At 40.5% G+C, this 19,202-nt stretch overlaps 1 protein-coding gene across 1 annotated transcript in view; it reads left to right on the top strand.

The window, feature by feature from the left end:
• The first annotated feature begins 7,606 nt into the window (after nt 1–7,606).
• Nucleotides 7,607–19,202, top strand: part of CD40LG (CD40 ligand) — a 12,971-nt gene continuing 1,375 nt past the window's right edge. Inside the window, exons 1-5 of the mRNA XM_027776690.1 lie at nt 7,607–7,909; nt 9,801–9,932; nt 14,129–14,186; nt 16,039–16,101; nt 18,745–19,202. Coding sequence (XP_027632491.1) covers nt 7,754–7,909; nt 9,801–9,932; nt 14,129–14,186; nt 16,039–16,101; nt 18,745–19,124 — 789 coding nt within the window. The 5' untranslated portion in view covers nt 7,607–7,753 and the 3' untranslated portion in view covers nt 19,125–19,202. The remainder of the gene's footprint in view (nt 7,910–9,800; nt 9,933–14,128; nt 14,187–16,038; nt 16,102–18,744) is intronic.

Here is a 19,202-nt window from a genome sequence, read left to right as displayed (position 1 = left end):
CCTTCTCCTCCATTCTCCTCTCGGGATCTTGGGCACGCACACACACGCACCCGGCGTGAGTTTAAGCCACCGGGTCCAGGACTTGAACCGCAGTGGACTACATGGGAGTCCAGCGACATAGCCATTACGCAAACTGCTGTTCCCTGTCTCTCTCTGTCTTTCTGGCAAGCGCACGCACCCTATGGCAAAAGCCTCTCCAAAAAAAGAAAAAAGAAAAAAGTTTGTCAAAAATAAATTAACATAAAAGTAAACTATGCTCATTATAAAAAGAATGCAAAGACCACATAGGATATAGAGCAAAAAGTAAAACTTATCCCATACACCCTAGTTCTGCTTCCTAGCAGTAGCCACTATTATCTGCATTTCTCATCTATCTATTGAAGTAAATCAATAAATGTAGCTTTCATTCTTACACAGATTGGGAGTAGGGTGAGAGCAACCACAAATCAGAAACAAAGAGTGAGCATGTGCCAAGAAGTTCACTTTAGGGACCTAGGATGGAGGTAGGCAGCGGGCAGAAATGGAGATTGAAGATTCTGGTCACACTACCAAAACTAATACCCTGGGACCAGCAGATAGAATAATGGTTAAGTCTCTGGACTCCCACGTAATCGACTGTGGTTTGAGTCCTATTCTTGGTGGCTTAAAACTCACGCCAGGCATGTGTGTGTGCATGCCCAAAATCCCCAGAGTAAAATGGAGAAGGGATTATGGCATGGCCATCCCGGCTCCCCCCCGCCCCACCTCTACCCCCACTGGGGATGCTTTCTGTCTCTCTGTCTCTCTCTACGGCAAGCACATGTGCCCTAAAGCAAAAATTTCATTAAAAAAAAAAAGAATACCCAAACCAAGCCAACATATCAAACATCCCTGTTGCCAACCGCACTCATCCATGCTGGTGATGATTATCCTCAACTCCACCCCTCATTGCACTCCTCCCAGGCCTTTATAGTGTTAGCCAACTAGAAGACTTCTATAGAATGAAAAAGGGTGGAAAATTCCAGACTAGATGAGCTAAGGTCAGCAGATGGATACTGAATGCTGAAACTTGTCAGTGAAGTGCTGTAAGTTAGGACGCAAAATTATGACAGGTGTCTTCTCCCAGAGATATCCTGATATCCCTGGCATCCCAGTCCCCTGGCTTGGGAGATACTCATGCTTAATGAGACCACAACATTCTGTGTTCACCTCCACTGTGGCACTTTTCACATTGTCTATGGTTGTCTGCTCATGTATTGATCAGCTTCTCTGAACTGGGAGCTCCAGGCAAGGCAGAGACTATCACCTTTTTTCTTTGTATCCCCAGGGTCCAGCTCAGCACCTGGCCCCCAGTAGGCACTCAATGAATGGTGAATTGAACAAATCAGCTGATTCAAATTTCATGATAAAAATCTCAAGTCTCCAGAAATTGATTCTTAACAATCTAGACAACAAATGCAGCATCTTGGATGAGGGTGCCAGAGATCACATCTTCTTTTTGGCTTTCTGCTGCAGACCCATGTGGAGAATCCCACAAAGTGCAACCAAAATCCTTAAGGCCAGATAGGATTTAGCATTGGAAGCTTTAAATGTAATGCCTGGTTTTGAAGAGTGTGTGACACAAATAATATATGTGCACCAATCTGACCACTGGAAAAATAAACAATAACTCTTAAATCATCTTTCTTTGACTGTGATGTATTTAGGTTAACATGGTGATTGGTCAGTGTTAAAATGTATGCAAATTATAGCCTTCCAGGATCCCATGAAAATGTACGGGGCCAGCAGATGATGTAGCGGTTAAGTCGCTGGACTCCTACATGGCCGGCTGCAGTTTGACCACTGGACCTGGCAGCTTGAAACTCAAGCTGGGCATGTGTGCATGCATGCCCTAAATCCTGTTAGGACAATGGAGGAAAAGGGATTTGCAACCTGGCCTGCCCTCTGTGGAGGGGAAGGGGGTTGATTTCTCGCTCTCTGTCTCTCTCACTTTCTGTGTCTCTGTCTTCCTCTGGTGAGTACACACACCCTATCACAATAAATAAATAAATAAATACAAATAAATTCTCTCTCTCAAAAAAAGAAAAGAAAACGTATGAAAAGAAACTTTAAAAATGGAGTAAGCAGAGCCATTCAAGTGGCATGGTGGTTAAGGTGGCTGCATCCCACACGGGCAACTGTGGTAGCTTGAAAAACTTGTCAGACATGTGAGCATGCATGCCTCAAGTCCCAAGCAGAAAATGGAGGAAGAGGGAATGTGGCATAGCCACCCTCCCAGGAGATGATTTCTCTCTCTCTCTCTCTCCGTGGTTAGTGAACAAGCCCTGTAGTAAACAAACAAGCAAAAAAGAGTAAGCATGGGTTTCTTGCAGCATTTTCTACTGTGACTGGAAACAACCTATATGTTCATAAGTATAGGGCTAGTTAAATAAATTATAGTGTATCATTCATACAATGTTATACTACGCAGTTGTAAAAAAGGAATGAAGGAGCATTTTGCCCACACAGGACAATCTCTCATATATATGGGAGTTCTTCAAAAAGTTCATGAAGGTACAGCCCCACCGCACAGCAGTTAAGACCTATGCACAATCAGCTGGTTCCTGTGGCTTGAAAACCATGCTGAGCACATGTATCTACATGCCCTAAATTCTGTTGAGATGAAGAAATGGAAGGAAAAAATGATTGTGGCTTGACCAGGCCCTGTTTGGGGGGTACTTTCTCAATATTTCTCTTCTTCTCTGTCTCTGGTGAGGTCATATCCCCTGTGTCAACTTAAAAGAAAAGGAAAAAAAAGGTAAAGATAAGAAAAAAGAAAAGAAAAGAAAAAGGACTTGAAAGGGAATATCCTTAAAGGAGTTTAAAAGTATCTCTGGGAGAGACCTAAGAAACTGACAACAGCGATTGACATGGAAGATCAGGAAGGAGTAGAAGGAAAACTGCATTGCATAATCTTTTGTATCTTACATTTTTAAGTTTGTCAATGTATTACTTTATCAAAAGTAAATGTAAAAAGAAAGGAACCACAAACACTATGGGAAACAAGAAAAGGTGGTCTCAATGGAAACATAAATTTTGAGGAATACCAGGAAGCAAGAAAGGCAATGAATTTAAGACTAATAGAAAAATGGAGCAGAAAATGTTGCAATTCAAGGCATCAAAGTCAAAGTATGTTTTCTCAAAGAAATGCCAATCTCAAAGAAAATAAATGTGGAGAGCAGCGATAGGCTAACAAGCAATTAATTAGGTTAACTCATTAAAGAGCTGTAGTAGAAACAGCTGGGACAGGGAGAGCCTTTTTCCCCTTTCTCCCTTCCCCCAGTGGACCATTTGTTAGCAGCCACATTTGGCCTTTACTCTCTGGCTAAAGTTGCCTGGGAAGGGCTCTAGGGAGAGTGCTGCGACTTCCTCAACAAATGGGAGTAAGAAAACAAAAGGAAAGCCAGCCCTAGGTGAGAATGAAACCTGGTGAAGGGCTCCACCCCCAGAGAAAAACCCTCTTTTCTTTATCAGCAGTGGGGGTCCCTGGTCTTCCTGTCTCTCCAACCACAGAACCTAAAGGGAAGCCTGCCTGTTGACAGTCCTTACCCGCTTAAACAGAACCCACAGTCAGCACTTTCATTCCAGAGTTTGTTGGGAAACAGACTAACACCAATTACAGGGGAAACCCGTGCCATCTACCCATGATAACCAGCACAGTTTTTCATTCATAAATATATTCAGACAACTAAAGATCACCAGACATTTGAGGAAAACTATGAACATGAAAGAGAGAGACCAGAATAAATAAATGGAACTGACTCCAGAGAAAAAAGAAATAATTAAAGTAATAGAAGAAATTTTAAATGTATTATTATTTGCATCGCTAGAAAGGCTGCCCAGTGTTATCCTACCGGGTTAGAATGTTTTACGACCTCCCCTTCTATCCCCTTAAAAGACAATTTAGTAACTTGGCAAACATTTATTAATTCCTTACCATGTGTCAGGAACCATGGATTCTGAGATTTCAAAAAAATGTGTCTCTTTCTTCTAGGAGCTAATGGTAGACAAAACGAACTAGTCAGTTAGGTGATGTGGCAAATGCTGTAACAGATTAAACAAAGAATAGGGCAACTGGTTGGCTGGAAGGGGACATTTCACTTCTACATTAATGGGTAAGAGAGGAGGGAATCAGTCTGTGCACAGGAAACAGCATGCATAAGCAGCACATTTAGGGAAGTAAAACCAGCTTAATTATGCTTGATGCTCGGGGTTGAGCATTAATGAGTGGTGGAATGAGGAGAGAAATGTGGGCAGGAGTCAGCTCATTTGGTTTACGAAGAATTGAGACTCTATCCTCTAGGCTAGAGTTTTTCTAGACATATTCAGGGAAAAGAGTCTGTGTGAAGCCTTTTATAGAAGAAACAAAATGCTTATATATTTAACTCTTTCCTATGTACTGGAAATCATTTTCCTAGCAGAAACTATGACTGTGTTCTAGGTTATCAATATAAAATCACAACCACAAGCATATTCACACCAAAAACAACCTGCTGAAGTATGATCCATTGTTGTTCATTTTTTTTAAATGTTCCCTTCAATATTTAGTTGCTAGGGATCAATCACCAACCAGCAGAAAAGCAGTACTAGAAGAGGGTGACAGAGATTTAAGAAAATTCTATGTCAGAAAACAGAAAAGATCATTCAGCCCATTAACTTAATTATTTCTGTAAACTAAGACAAATATAGTTATTATTTTATTATGGTTACATTTTCATGCACTCCATGGATCTACAAACCTATTGAAAACTAAGTTTGAGGATCATTTCTGTATGTTAGGCAGCTGAAGATATTTTAAAAAGGCCCCAGCACCATGACCAGCCCACTCCTTACTAGGAAAAGATAGATATGGGCAGTCCTGACCCATAGGACTTCTGATTAATTGAGAAATGAGAAAATGGAGAAAGGTTTGGAAGCTGGAAAGGTAGCCAGTTATTGCTCCAAGCCAAAGGACCATGCAGAAGAAGAGCAGGAAAAAGAGGAGGCTTCAAGGACTGAAGTACAAACATTCTCAAGCTAATCCTATTCAGGTTGATCATGCCAGGGCACTATGTCAATATGCTTCCTTGGGTCTGGGACAGAGTGTTAGGGAGTCAAATCAGATTATGATAATATTGCCAATGATAAGATTCAGAATTAACATTCTTCTGGCTGTGTGGATGATGGGTGGGGTACGGATGGAAGGGAAGTCAGGGGGTATATTAGGATGGTACCGTTCAGTAATCTACAAACAAGAGGATATGTGGACCTGTACTAGGTGTTAGGGGAGTGGGGGTAGAGAGAAGTGGTGGCAATCAAGAAGCTTTTGGGAATAATAAGCCATCAGTTCCAGGGAGCAATCTGGGGCAAAAGAGAAGAAATAATGAGTGACTCCCAGGTCCCTGGCCTGGGCAATTAGCTGGGAGGAGAGTGGAGGAGAGAAGAAAGGAAGGGAGCAGAACTGAGAGGAGAAGAGAAGGGGTAGGGAATACCAGTATTTTAAAGGGATCATATGAAGAAGGATTCTGAAAGGCAAAGCCCATAATATGATGGTATAGAATTGAATAGGACAGGGTATTCAGAAGGATAACAACAGGTCATAGGTCAACAAAAGAAGAGAGACCACCAAAAAAAAAAAAAAGAACTCAAAAGTATTCAGCCAAAGCCATTATTGAGCTGTAAAACTCATGATGGGAACTATTTCAGGAAAATATTGTGGGCAGAAGGTCAGACTGAAGGAGGCCGGAGATCGGAAGTGGAGGCAGGGAGATTGGCCAATGATTTTTTTGTGAAGTTGATCTCATGAACAAATCCTGACATTGCATCTTGTGGTCCCTTCAGCATCCTCTCCATCTAAGCTGATTACAGGGCCTTTGCAGCTCTGGCATTCTGCAATTGTATGAAACTGGCCTTGGAGAAGTCCTTGAGCCTATTTTGGCTCTTGTGATAATTTTCCTTCAGTGGAACTAAGGTTACTTGTCTAAGAACTGAAGCCTCTGACTTGACTGATCAAAGTTTATCACGTGCATTGAAGCCACCTACTTGGCAGATGTAGTGAAAAGCTACACAGATCTGGGTCCAGGACAGGATGCTGGGGCGTGGGTGGGGAAGAAGGCAGGTGCTAAGTATACAGACAGCATGCCTGTCAGAGCAGTTTTACATTTCCTATTTGTCTCTAAAAACAATTTTATAGGAATCACCAAAGCAATCTTACCGTAGTTTCTAGATCAGATTGGGATATGGGGTAGGGATTTCCATAGATGCTTTTAGTTCGAAGGCTATCTGATAAGATGATACAGTTACTGTTCAGAAATGTGTAATCCTTACACCTCAATGATTCAATTTCTAGCCAAGACTTCGGTTATTTTTGATGTTGTTATTGTGTTTTGTTTTGGTTTTTGTTTTTTTTAACCATTGTATAAGAAGTTGACAATTATCTGGAAAACTCATGCACTGGCTAAGCAAATTCCAAAAATTCAGGATGTGTTTTCTACTGTTTAACACATTTCAAATCTCTTTCATGAACATTTTTATTCAATTTTCACAACAGCCTGTGGGATAGGAAAGGTAAGTGCAACTGGCCCCTTTGAATATGAAGAAACTGAGCTCTAGAGGAAGGGAGTGATTTGTTAGAATCCAGGCCTCTTAACTAAAGCATTTGTGTGTTCCCTGTTCTGCAGTGTTACAGCAACATAAGCCATTTTCTTTTTTCTTTTGGAGAGATTTTTGCTATAGGGCACGTGTGCTCGCTAGAAAGACACAGAGAGACAGAAAGTGAGAAATAACCCCCGGGGGGATGGCCACGCCACAATTCCTTCTCCTCCATTCTCCTCACAGGATCTTGGGCATGCACGCACACGCACCTGGCATAAGTTTAAGCCACTGGGTCCAGGACTGGAACCATAGTTGACTACACGGAAGTCCAGCGACATAGCCATTACACCAACTGCTGGTCCAGAACATAAGCCATTTTCTAATGGGATGGAACAGTGTAGTCAAGCAAGTCAACTAAGTGAAACTAACATTCCTACTTTTACCGCAATTCCAACATTTTGGCCTGATTTCTCTCAAAATCTTATTTATCTTTGCCTTTGAGAAATTCATTTTTCTTGCGTTATCTTTCCAGCTAAATTTTGTTTGATAATTGCCAGTACTCTTTCTTGCTTTATGCCATGCAGACTTGACTTGATGAGGTGACAGGATTTCATTGAATTTAAAGATTAAAGAAGTAAAGTTCCTGAGAAGCAATTAGATGGTGGCCTACTAGTCAAAAAATCTATCCAAACTTTTGTTGACATTTGTTTCTCTCCCCATATGCCAGGTTCCCACTTTATATGAGTAAGATTGAAAATGAAATAAGTCTGTTGCTAGTGGATGAATTTGTCACTTTCCTTGAAACTGGTGAACCCAGAAAGTTAGACAGCAATAGGAAAATACTGCCATTGTCTGTTAAGTCGATGACATTTCAAGGCAAGAATGAATGTATGGAAGAAGAAACTTGTTTCTTCTTTACTAAAAAAAGGAAAGCCTGGAAGTGAATGATATGGGTATAATTTAGAGAGAAAAAAAAAAAAAAAACCTTTACGTAACTTTTTTGCTAGGAGAGAATACTACGAAGCACATTTTCCAGGAAGTGTGGGCTGCGACGATTGTGTGCTCTTAACTAATCCTGGGTAAGGTGGCCACTTTGACAGTCTTCTCATGCTGCCTCCGCCATCCTCTCCGTCAGAAGATACCATTTCAACTTTAACACAGCATGATCGAAACGTACAGCCAATCTTCTCCCCGATCTGTGGCCACTGGACCTCCTGTCAGCATGAAAATTTTTATGTATTTACTTACCATTTTTGTTATCACCCAAATTATTGGGTCGGCACTCTTTGCTGTGTATCTTCTTAGAAGGTTGGACAAGGTAAGGTGAACCACTTGTTTTTATTAACTAAATTTGGAGTCCGTATTGATTTGGGGATAGGTTGGTTTTAGTTCTACCCAAATGATGAACGATGGCAAAACTAGATATATGGTTTTGTATTATGGTTGCGGTCTAGTGAGTGAAGTCTCATATTCTTAAATCTAGTTATGATCTTGGGATTTAGAATCAGACTGCTTGGGTTCAAATCTTGACTTTGCCCCTACCAGCTCTGTGATCCTGAGGCAAGTTATTTTAGATTTCTATGCTTCAGTTTCCATATCTGAGCAATAGAGATAGTAATGTTAACTACCTCGTAGATTAAATGTATTTAGCCTTTTAAAGAGCTTAGAACAGTGCCTATTTAGGTACTAACTGTAATTATTTGTTAAAGTTTTGCTTAAAAAGTAAGCTTTACTTTTCCGATGGAGACATTTTTCTTTAAATTTACAAGCAGGGAAGGAGAGCATAAATTGGATCTGAAAATTCATAGTGCCTCCGATTAACCTACAGATGACTAAATCCCAGAATTTGCAGTCTTTTTGTAAAAGCAGATTTCTATATAATTCTTCAAACACTGGTTATATTTGAAAATTGCTCGGTTTTCCTCTGAGATGTTTTACATTTTTAAATGGTTTGACTTACAAGAGCAAAAGAGTAGAGTAAATTAGTAGGTTGTTTTATATACTTAGGAAAAGATGACCATCAGAATTTATCCTGTTTCCGTGTACTTGTCCGGTTCCACTGAGGGATTTTATTGACTATGTTGACAAAATACCAATCATAGATGAAAAGGAGAAAGTTGATCAATTAACTGGCTGTTCCTAAAGGTCTGGATATGGGAAATGTGACTGGACAGCATCTGGAATTTTCTCAGGGATGCTTGTGTGTCCTGTCTTGGGGAGCAGACCTACAATTAAAGCTATGATGCTTTCCATCAGGATAAGGTGAGGGATTGAGGTGATCCACTGGGTGTCTCAAATTGTAGGTTTTACTGCTGCGAAAAACCCCACCGCTGAAGGGTTCTGGGTCTGGATGTTTGTTTATTTATGTTTGACCTGGTGGGCTCTGTCAATCAAATGCCTGAACATAGGCCTAGTCTCTAAAGGAGAAATAGTAACTTGAGTAGAATCAAATTTCCCACAGCATTTAGATGTACTCTTATTGGCAGTGAAAGCTGTCAGCCAACCGATCTTATTATCAGTCTAAAAAAATCTGTTCTTAAAACAATAAAATGGCACAAAATTAATTTATGATGCCTATGAATTCCATATGTTTAATCATTCTAAGACACTGGAGGATATACTATCTCATTAACTTTGGGATGGAAGATGATTTCTTTCAAAATGCAAATGTTTTCTACAAATACTAAAGTTAGAACGAAAGAGAGCAATAGTTAGAACAAGAGAGACAGGTAATTAGAACAGAAGTTAATTGACATATGTGGCATTGCAAATTAACTTCTTTTTTATAAAGCACCGCCTCATAAACAGTAAAATGAAGTAAGCACATTAGCCCAGCAGAAAACTATTTTATAGGCTGGTATTTATAGCGACTAATCATAATTGGAACAATGGGAAATATGACAATTATAGAATATTGTTGCTTGGCATAGTGAAAAAATGGACACGTTGTGATGAAAGTTCATTAGAACTGCTGTGATTTCTACCTAGGGTTTCAGATAATATATGATACCTTAGTCACTGGTTTTGCAGTATTTTTAAACTGCAAATACCCAATAGCAATAATTCAGTATAATAACTTGTCATTCCCATTTATGCCTCCAAAGTCCTTCTCTTTTTATCAATATTGTGGAAGTGAATGGGAGGCAGACGCCATTAGCTGCATTCTCCTTCAGAGTGACATTTCCCATATCCCTGTTATTTCAAACTAGATCGAAGATGAAAGGAATCTTCATGAAGATTTTGTATTCATGAAAACGATACAAAGATGCAACAAAGGAGATGGGTCCTTATCCTTATTGAACTGTGAGGAAATTAAAAGCCGGTTTGAAGGCTTCTTCAAGGTAAAGAGCTTCGTTGTTGGTAAAAGGGTCATTGAAAAGTTTTACTCCATTTGCCAGGTTGGGCGACTAGACCTCGACAGTGTAAAAATGCAAATATTTGTGATACACACATACACACACACACATTTATAGATATGTATATATACACGTTTAACTGTATATACATACTCATGCATACATAGGAGAGGTCTTCAAAATGTTCATAGAAAATGCACATTATGAAAAAACTCAGCATGGATTTCAAAATTACTTTGCGCTGAAGTAAACTCATACTTTAATTGCATTTGTCCATGAACTGTTTGAAGTCCCCTCATATATTTATGAGTATGGATGTGTATGTGTGAGAGTGAATCGAAAAAAAAGCAAAATGGAAGCCAATGCCCTATGTTAAGAGGAAAAGGAAAGTTAAAAGTGTTTATATTCTTACTTGATAAGAACAAAAAGAGGTTCTTTTTTTGGGGGGGGAGGAAATAAACACTCTTATGGGCATATTCACAGACACTCACGAGCTCACGCATACAGCTGACGCTGGGCAAAATTATGACGTGCACCAAGTTCGGATTTCATATTTCCATGTCTTCCCATCTAAACCCGATGTCTTCCCACTGGGGACTCATGCTCTGATCTCCATTTCTCAGGGAAACCACTGACCACTGCTGTGTTGGCAGGCCACTAGTGAAGGTATTGCCTTTACTATGACATGTAGTAGACTGACGCAGTCTCCGGTGCTTCCCCAATGATGGAACTCAGGGGCTGTGAAAGGGAGCTCTTTCCCCTTTGTTGTGGGGAGAAGTATGGGATTGGGGAATGGGCATTCTCAGTGCCATTTAAACCAGATCCCCTTTAATACCACCTGCTCATGAAGTCAGTCTACTCTAGGGACAGTTATGACAAAAGGCAGAGAGGATTTGAAGTGTTCTAGTCCACCAGGCTGGCAGCCAGCATGAAGTGGTTGTAGTGACTGAGACCAATAATAGGTACCTAAAGTGAGATTTTTTTTAGAACACTTACATTAATTCCATCATAGCAGACATGGGGTCTAGGGGCTCCTTCAAGACAGAACATCAAAATTCTTTCTACCCATTTGCCTCTCATAAAACAGAGTCAAACACCCTTTGCCCTAAACTCACTTAGGGGTCATGTCTAGGAAACAGCATTCCACATAGAGGGCAGCTCTCAGCCAGGTGAATGAGTATGTGGATTAACCAACAGGAATTAGTTTTCACATGTAGATGATGTGTAATTTAGTGTGGGAGTAAAGGGCTTAAGACCTTATTTCTGAGCTTATTCCCATCCTGTGCTGTCACTGATGTTAACCCAGTAGTGAAGACTCTGAGAACTTACTCCTGAGTTACCTATGAGGGGGATCAGAATGAGGTATCGGTCTTCCACTGGCTTTTGAATTCTTTACAGTAATCTAGGTTTTTAAAAGAAACTCCTAACCTTTTATTTACAAGACTGGCCAGCTCAGAAAATAATTTGAGTTTCTCTAATTCTTTGAAGAGTCTGATTAGTATTATAGGGTATTGAGAGGTATTGTCAACTTAAATGTGAAAAGAGGCACTTTCAAAACCATTGGTTATTAATTCAAATAGCATATTGAATGTGTTTGGCCATGTGGCCTTGGCCAAATGATTTCACTTCTCTGAGCCTCAGTTTTCTCATCTATAACTAGAGAGAGCTGAGGTTATCTGTAAGGGATCTACCAGCTCCGACATTCTGTAATTACGCGATCGTTATAGTTCCCTCCAATGGTAGTGAGAGCACCCTGTTGGGTTTTTTTCCCTTCCTCTCTTTCTTACTGAAAGATTTGTAGCTGAACTGCCAATTCTCACATCTTTATTTCAGGTGGAATATATAAAGGTTCCAAAAATTAGCTACCCAGGATAGGAGTAAGGGTAATAGCTGGTTTGGCCTCCCTGCTTGTGCTTGCATGAGGAAAGTGACACCTCTGAGATTTTGTACTCCAAAAAGGCAGACATTCTCAGCATGTTAATGGGACCCTAGTGATCTCCTTATATGTGACCAAGGAGGTCCCTTGCCTCTATTGCAGATGGTGTGGAACCCTAGGTCAAGGCCGTCTAAACCTGGAGTATACATAATGGTTAATCCTCCAGGTACCCAATCCTCCTCCAATGAGCAACCCTCTTTTCAATAGCCATTCTCCCAAATTTCTCTTCTAAAACAGTATTTTGGACTTTATTATTTTTTAAGCCAGTAGGTCAATGATAGCACAACCCCAGATTGCATTTGGTTTTGCTCAGCTAATGCTAGCTGATGCAGCTAATGCTTTCTGAGCCACAGTATGATCGGTCCAGAGCAACATCAGACTTGAATCTGGGGGCTTTGAGTCATAGGACTTCATGTAGTCTTAGAACTCATCAGATCCAATTCTCAATTGAGAACTTCAGTCTTCTCTTCACTGTCCCTTACTATACCGAGTGGTCACCCAATCTTTAGTGACAAGGAGCATATTATCTCTGGAGGCAGGTAGCACCAAGCTATCACTCTGGGGGAAGATGGAGTTGGGGCTTATATTATTATAGAATATGCAGAGGCACCATTTTGAATAACATAATTTCGCACTAAAGCTTACTACCCACCCCACACCCTGCTACAATGACGCGTTTCATGATTTATCTGCACATCGATACTCAAGACGCCTTCCATAGAGTCAGAGCATTTCCTTTTCGACTTAAAGGGCAAACTGTCCATAACTGCCACATAGAGTTTCCACTAAGAGAGCAATAATGAATCCCAGATTTTCTGAAAGTCAACTTTAAAAAGGCTTTCAGTTGAGATGGGTAATAAAACATGAAAAAAGGGGGGGGCCTGAGGAGTGTGGCTAGGGGAAAGTTCACAGAAAAGCAGGGCTGAGTGCATAAAAGACAAGCTTTGCTGACTTCACATTTTCACCATAGCCAGCCCCTGACATCAGTGCAACCACCTAGACCAGAAGTATCTCAACCTCGATCATCACACTCCAGTTTTTGAAAAGACACTAAATAGTCATTTGTTTACTTGTTATCTCACAAACATTTTCCTATCACTGCATTTTCAGAGTGCTACACTTCAGCTCAAATGGAAAATTGAAGCTCTGCGGCCCATGTGAGCATTCAGAGGCCCAGGTTACCCTTGGGGCTCTGTGACTTACACCCTCACATCTGACAATTGAGCTGAGCTTAGCAAGACACTTAGTAGTAACACAAATTCCTTCTAGAGGAGAAATGAAAAGAAAGGGCCCCATGGACAACTGATTCCAAGAAAGGGGAAAAGCACAGGACTTGGGTTGTCAGAAGATGTGAAAATACTATGTTCTTTGTCTTTCTTCCTTCTTTGTGTTCAAAGTATAGAGTGATGAAATGAGTTGAACCCAGCCTGTGAATAGAACCTCACAGTTTCTAATCTTGGTTTAGGTCTCAGACTCTTTAGGGGACCTCATACTGGCCAGCTAGGCCCTCCAGGAGTTTTGTTCAGTTTCTTTACAATACAGCTACAGCCTTCATTTTCTTCCATACTGTGCTTATAAAGGTCCATTAGTTTTTTTTTAAGTACCTCTATCCTTCCTTAAGTTTATGAGTGCATTTACATGTTTTATGAAATGTTACATTTGCCTTTGGATGTCAGCAGCACTGAGAAATCATCTGCTGATTATTCTAAATAAATACAGACCCTACAGGGTAACCATCAACAAGAGAATCTCTTCAGTCCATTGAAAGGGATAACAAAATTTTAAATGTCTGAAGATCTTTTCATACACTGAGATTTCTCTCCTAAGGCCAAACTTACTATTGCCTATTCCTAAGAGATTACACACCATGCTTTATGTTTAATAATATTCCATACACTGTTCTCAAGGAATCATCTCCCTATTCAGCATTATTTGTCGATACCTGTCAAAGCCAGTGAGGTCAGGGTCATAGGAAGGGTCAGTATTGTAGCCTCTGGTCTGGAGAGAGCACTGGAATGGAGATAATAAGGCCCAGGTTTTGCTTCCAGATTTTCCCCCAGGCTTTCTGGGCTGTCAGCTCATCTGTCAGAGCCTTGGGCTCCCAATTGATATGATGGTATTAATGACAGGATCTGAGTCTATCTCTTAATCCTCACCAGAAATAGGTAACAGAGTAATGACAGATGTCAAATGAATGATACCTGTAAAACCCTTTCAAAATGACTTTTGGCAATTCTTCTTTTAGGACATATTGGTAAACAAAGAGGAGACGAAGAAAGAACAAAACTTTGAAATGCAAAGAGGTAGGTTCCTATTTGTCAATATCTATGGATGCTTAAAACTACTAGTAAATGGGAACTTTAGGCTGATCATATTGAACAATCTAGTGTTGAATCAGAAAACTTTCAGCCATGGAAATAAGACAGGAGCTCAATTGTCAAACTGACACCTTCTCTGAACCCAGTGATTTGAAAAGGCTTTGTATATACATATGTATTGGGAAGGCTATGTTCCTTTAATGCTGAAAATACCAAGTATAAAGGAATGCTATTAGGTTCATTACGTTAATCAGAGTGACCATATAACCTGGTACCATCTGGGAAGAATGAATGAGATGACAAGAATGTCATATTTAGTAGTAGTGGCATTCATTGCTTAATGATAATAGCTTTTCACTAAGGACAGTGGGCAGTGGAACCTCTGGGATCAATGAGTGACAGTGTGACAATGTTCTATTCTTTGCCCTGTTTTTTAAGTCAGAGCATTGTGAACATCTCAATGTCGAATGGGACTTGGTTGGTTGTCAAATCCAGCACCTTTCCCAGAACATGAATAACCTTCACAGTAGCACCCACCATCCAACCTCTGATCAAGCGTGTCTAGGGATGAGGTGCCTTCTACCTCATAAAGCAGTCTGGCCCATCTTTGAATGACTCTGATCATTACAGTAAGAGTTTTATACTACTTGAGAGAAGTCTTTCTTTCTCTTGAGTCAACACGGGTTCCTATAATTTTCCACTCGCTAGACTCAGTTCTGTTCTTCAGGGCCATAGGAAACAAAGTCTAATTCTTCTCCTATACATCAGCTGTTCAGATATTGAGGACAGCAATCTTGTTCCCAAGCCTTGACTGAGGTTTCTCTTCCACAGGCTAAACATCTCCAATGCATTACACTGTTTCTCCCTTGACTCTTTCCAAGCCAGTTACCTCCTTTTCTGGACACCCAAAACCAACATAACAATGCCTAAAGTGAGTTGAGTAGCAGAGTATGTGAAAGAGGGGGTGTTGTTAGAGAGGTTATTATATCATAAACTTGGTAAACATGATGCTCTGGCTTGTGAGAGTTTAACACACACACAAATACATACAGAAATATAGTAGAGACAAAGAAAATACTCATATCTTGGTTTAACTATTGGTCTGGATACTAAAGGGGCATCTGATTGCCATGAAGGTCTCATGTTGAGAATGCCTGCAAGATATGTCGAGTGGTAACATGTTATCAGTTTAGTGCTGGAAATTTGAGGAGACAGTTCGCATTAGGTTGGCTAGCAGCTTTCAAGAGATGGTAAGCTTAATCAAACTGACCATTGTGCAATTTCATTCAACATTTATAGGACACCTAAAAAGTGCCCAGCAGCAGGCTCATAACTGGGAAAAAAAAAAAAAGGAAACCTCCTCATAATCTCTGCACTTAGGTTATCAGCATATCTAATTAAGGAATAAGCGTCTTACATATGCAACAAGGAGAGATAAATACAATAGTTTGGCCAGTTGCTTGATCAAATTAAGACACCATAAGCATATAACTACCTAAGTGCATAGACACAATCTTGGAGTTGCTCCTGAAAGCAAGATCCAAAGTTTGTTTACTGAAGACCAGTATTTTTAACCTGTGTAAATATACATGAAGTGGAATTGAGTCCTGAACAACTGTTAGGGGAATGGGATCGATGGAAACAGCCAATTCAATTACTAAGGTATTAGAAACCAACTTTTCCTTCAGTGAGAGGAAATACAGATCATTCTATCCTTCCTTTTATGCAATTTTTCTTCACTTATTTTTTCTCTATTCCATTGTTATAGAACCAGATCAAATCTGTGAACAGTTTTATATGACCTTGGCTTGACAGTTTGCTTTCGATTTCATTTCAGGTGACCATGAGCCTCAAATTGCAGCACATGTCATAAGTGAGGCCAGTAGTAAAACAGCATCTGGTAAGTCCCATAGCATCTGAATGTCAGCCACCCAAAGGGAAGACTTGGATGCCAAAGCAACGCAGCCTAATGATTAGGATCCTCTCTTCCTCTGGGGCCCAATTTACAAACCTGCCCATATACCCCTCATATGCTCTCTTTTGTCTTCAAAGTGAGCTCAAATGCACAAATAGGACTTAGAGGGACAAAAGGAGGTGGGAGGCAATCTAATGGATGTTCTCATTATGTTTCTTGCTCAATGGTTGATTCTAAATGATGAATTACTAGGCAGAGGGACCATTATTCTGAGAACATAGAAGAGATGGCAGGTAGTGACCTCCTGGCTGCGGGCATCCCTCCTCCTAACCCCCTTTTCGCTGTGCAAAAATGGGCCTCAGGAGGTATTTCCTGCCATCTGTCAATCCCTGTATGATTAACCTCAGCCTCACTGGGGCCAACCTCAGGGAAATTAAAGGTAAAATCATTCTGTAAAGATCAATAGGTGCCAAGACGTTAGATTTTCCAATGAAGTAACAACAGACGACATACTGTGATCTTTTCAACTCTGGGCAATTTTATTTCCATATACATTCCACCATCATTCTAGCCCTTAGATTTTTTTTCCCCAAATCTGAAGCTGGTGATAACTGGTGCTGGAGACTATGTCATATCTGATAAATGGATGAAAACATGCAATGTGAGCATAAAATCCCCCATCTGCACAAAGGCAAGAGCAATAGAGTAGTCTTTGAGAAATTCAGCAGAGGGTGTTCCGAAATGTAGTTCTAAGCAGTGTGTGTGTGTGTGTGTGTGTGTGTGTGTGTGTGAGAGAGAGAGAGAGAGAGAGAGAGAGAGAGAGAGAGAAAGAGAGAGTAAAGAGATACCACTTTGTCTTTGATGTGAGCTTCCAAATGGGTATAGCACATGCATGGTTACCATGGATCATGGTATGGGAATAAGAGCATTAGATAGGGAGGCTTTGAACATTAGGATTCAAGAACCAAGACCCCCACTTGCTGGGTGACCTTGGGCAAGTCCCTTTACCTACCTAGCAGTTTCCTGCCTGACCTACTTCACAGAGTGGCACAGTATCACATCAGCTCATGTGGAAGAAAGTTATCCTGTCTAGTGCTATGCAAATATAAGGTGCTATTATGTAGTTACTTCCCTGTAGTTTAAATGTCAAAAGGGTGAATAAAGCCACTTATTAATACCAGTTATTTCCACAATATATAATATTATTTAAAAGTATCCCTTTTTCAGAAAATACAGTCATGGAAGAATATCACCACTATATTGCCATATCCAGGGTGGTCATCCACATGAGAGTTTCTCTTTTGGATTGGATAGCAGCAACAGAAAAACCTATATCTAAATACATGCCCCTGGGTGTTTCATGGAGCCTAGATTCTCCTAAAGGGCTCATGATTGATACTGATCTTACAAGATCCTGTAGATTACATCGTAGTAAATCTGCAGAAAATCAGGTGGAAGAACAGCAACATCTCACCCCAGTCTTAAGTCTCTCATTTCTACCTGGTCATGTTGCTGCAAACTTGCCCTTCATCCCACAGCAATGCCTAAAATTGCATAAGCATTTACCAAAGTAAATGTAGTGGACTAAAAAGGAATCTGCCCTTCCTTCTCAAGTAGTCCAAAATTGAAAACATCTTAATGAAATGTGTTTTCTGGATTGGTCTGGAAGGCTCAGATAGGTCAGGCATTTCAGAATGCCTCTCTATCACTAAAAGGTGAGTTTTAGCATGCATGATCTTGTGACCTGATAGGCCTAAGACCACCAAATAGGCTTTTATTTTTATTTTTAAAAGAAAGTTCAAGGAAGCAGACTCTTCAATACTTTCACTCCTCCTCAACCCCTACCTCTGTTATCGGTCTAGCGCTCTGTGGGAACTGAGATTTGAAATTGGGTATACACATTACTTTGAACCCACTCAACATCTCCACCGAGAAAATGGCACACTGTTGGTGGGTACTCTGGCTTAGCCACAAGAATACAGGTACTTTCAAGTTGGTGGCGCCCACTAAAACAGGAGATCAAAACCAACAGTGAAATGAACACCCAGTTTATTTTCACACTTCCTTGCCTAATTTTAGTCCTTCCTGTGGGAGGTAGGTAGGGTTTGTAACAGCTTAATCAGGTAGGAAGAAATGGGGTCTTTTCTCTGTGCTGAAGCTGAGTTAGGTAAACTGACAATTCTGCAAAATTCAAAGCAAGCAAGGTATCAGTGTTAATATTAGCAAGGATTTTGTCCAAATAATTTGTATGCATGATTTATGACATAAAATTTTGAAATCATTTTCACTCTCTTAAGTTCAAGGGTAAATTAGCTTTAAAAACTCTAAAGAAAGAAGGAAGCCCCCTGTGATCTGTTACTTCATTTAATTGCCACAAGTTTTTGAAATATGCTCTGTGTCACTCAGGGAGACTTAAGGGACTTGCCAAAACTTGAATAAAGGCTGGATTGGAACCCGGTTCTATGACTCTAAAGTCCATGCCTATATGTTAGCCTAACTACTCCACAGACTCTGAGGGCTAGAGGGGGCCTTGAAAATTCATTCCTATCCAACACAAACCTATTTTCTGTTAGAATGTAAGCCAAGCTCTGCTTCACTTCACCACAAGTTTTCCCCTCTTCCTTACAGTTCTACAGTGGGCCGAAAAAGGGTATTACACCATGAGCAACAACATGGTAACCCTTGAAAATGGGAAACAGCTGAGTGTTAAAAGACAAGGACTGTATTATATCTATGCTCAAGTCACCTTCTGTTCCAACCAAGATGCTTCGAGTCAAGCTCCATTTATGGCCAGCCTTTGCCTGAGGTCTGTGAGCGGATCCGAGAGAATCTTACTCAGAGCAGCAAATACCCACATTTCCTCCTCCAAGTATTGCAGGCAACAATCCATGCACTTGGGAGGAGTATTTGAGATGCATCCGGGTTCTTCAGTATTTGTCAACGTGACTGATCCAAGCCTAGTGAGCCATGGGACTGGCTTCACGTCTTTTGGCTTACTCAAACTCTGAACAGTGGAACCTCACAGGCTGCACTGTGCTGCCTCTGGCAGTCTTCATAATACAGCAAGGAGTTAAGACCACCCCCTG

The sequence above is a fragment of the Tupaia chinensis genome, unplaced genomic scaffold, assembly GCF_000334495.1.
Source record: "Tupaia chinensis unplaced genomic scaffold, TupChi_1.0 Scaffold000706_1, whole genome shotgun sequence".
Lineage (NCBI taxonomy): Eukaryota > Metazoa > Chordata > Mammalia > Scandentia > Tupaiidae > Tupaia > Tupaia belangeri.
The sequence above is the reverse complement of the archived record's forward strand: the minus strand, read 5'-3'. Positions and strand labels throughout refer to the sequence as shown.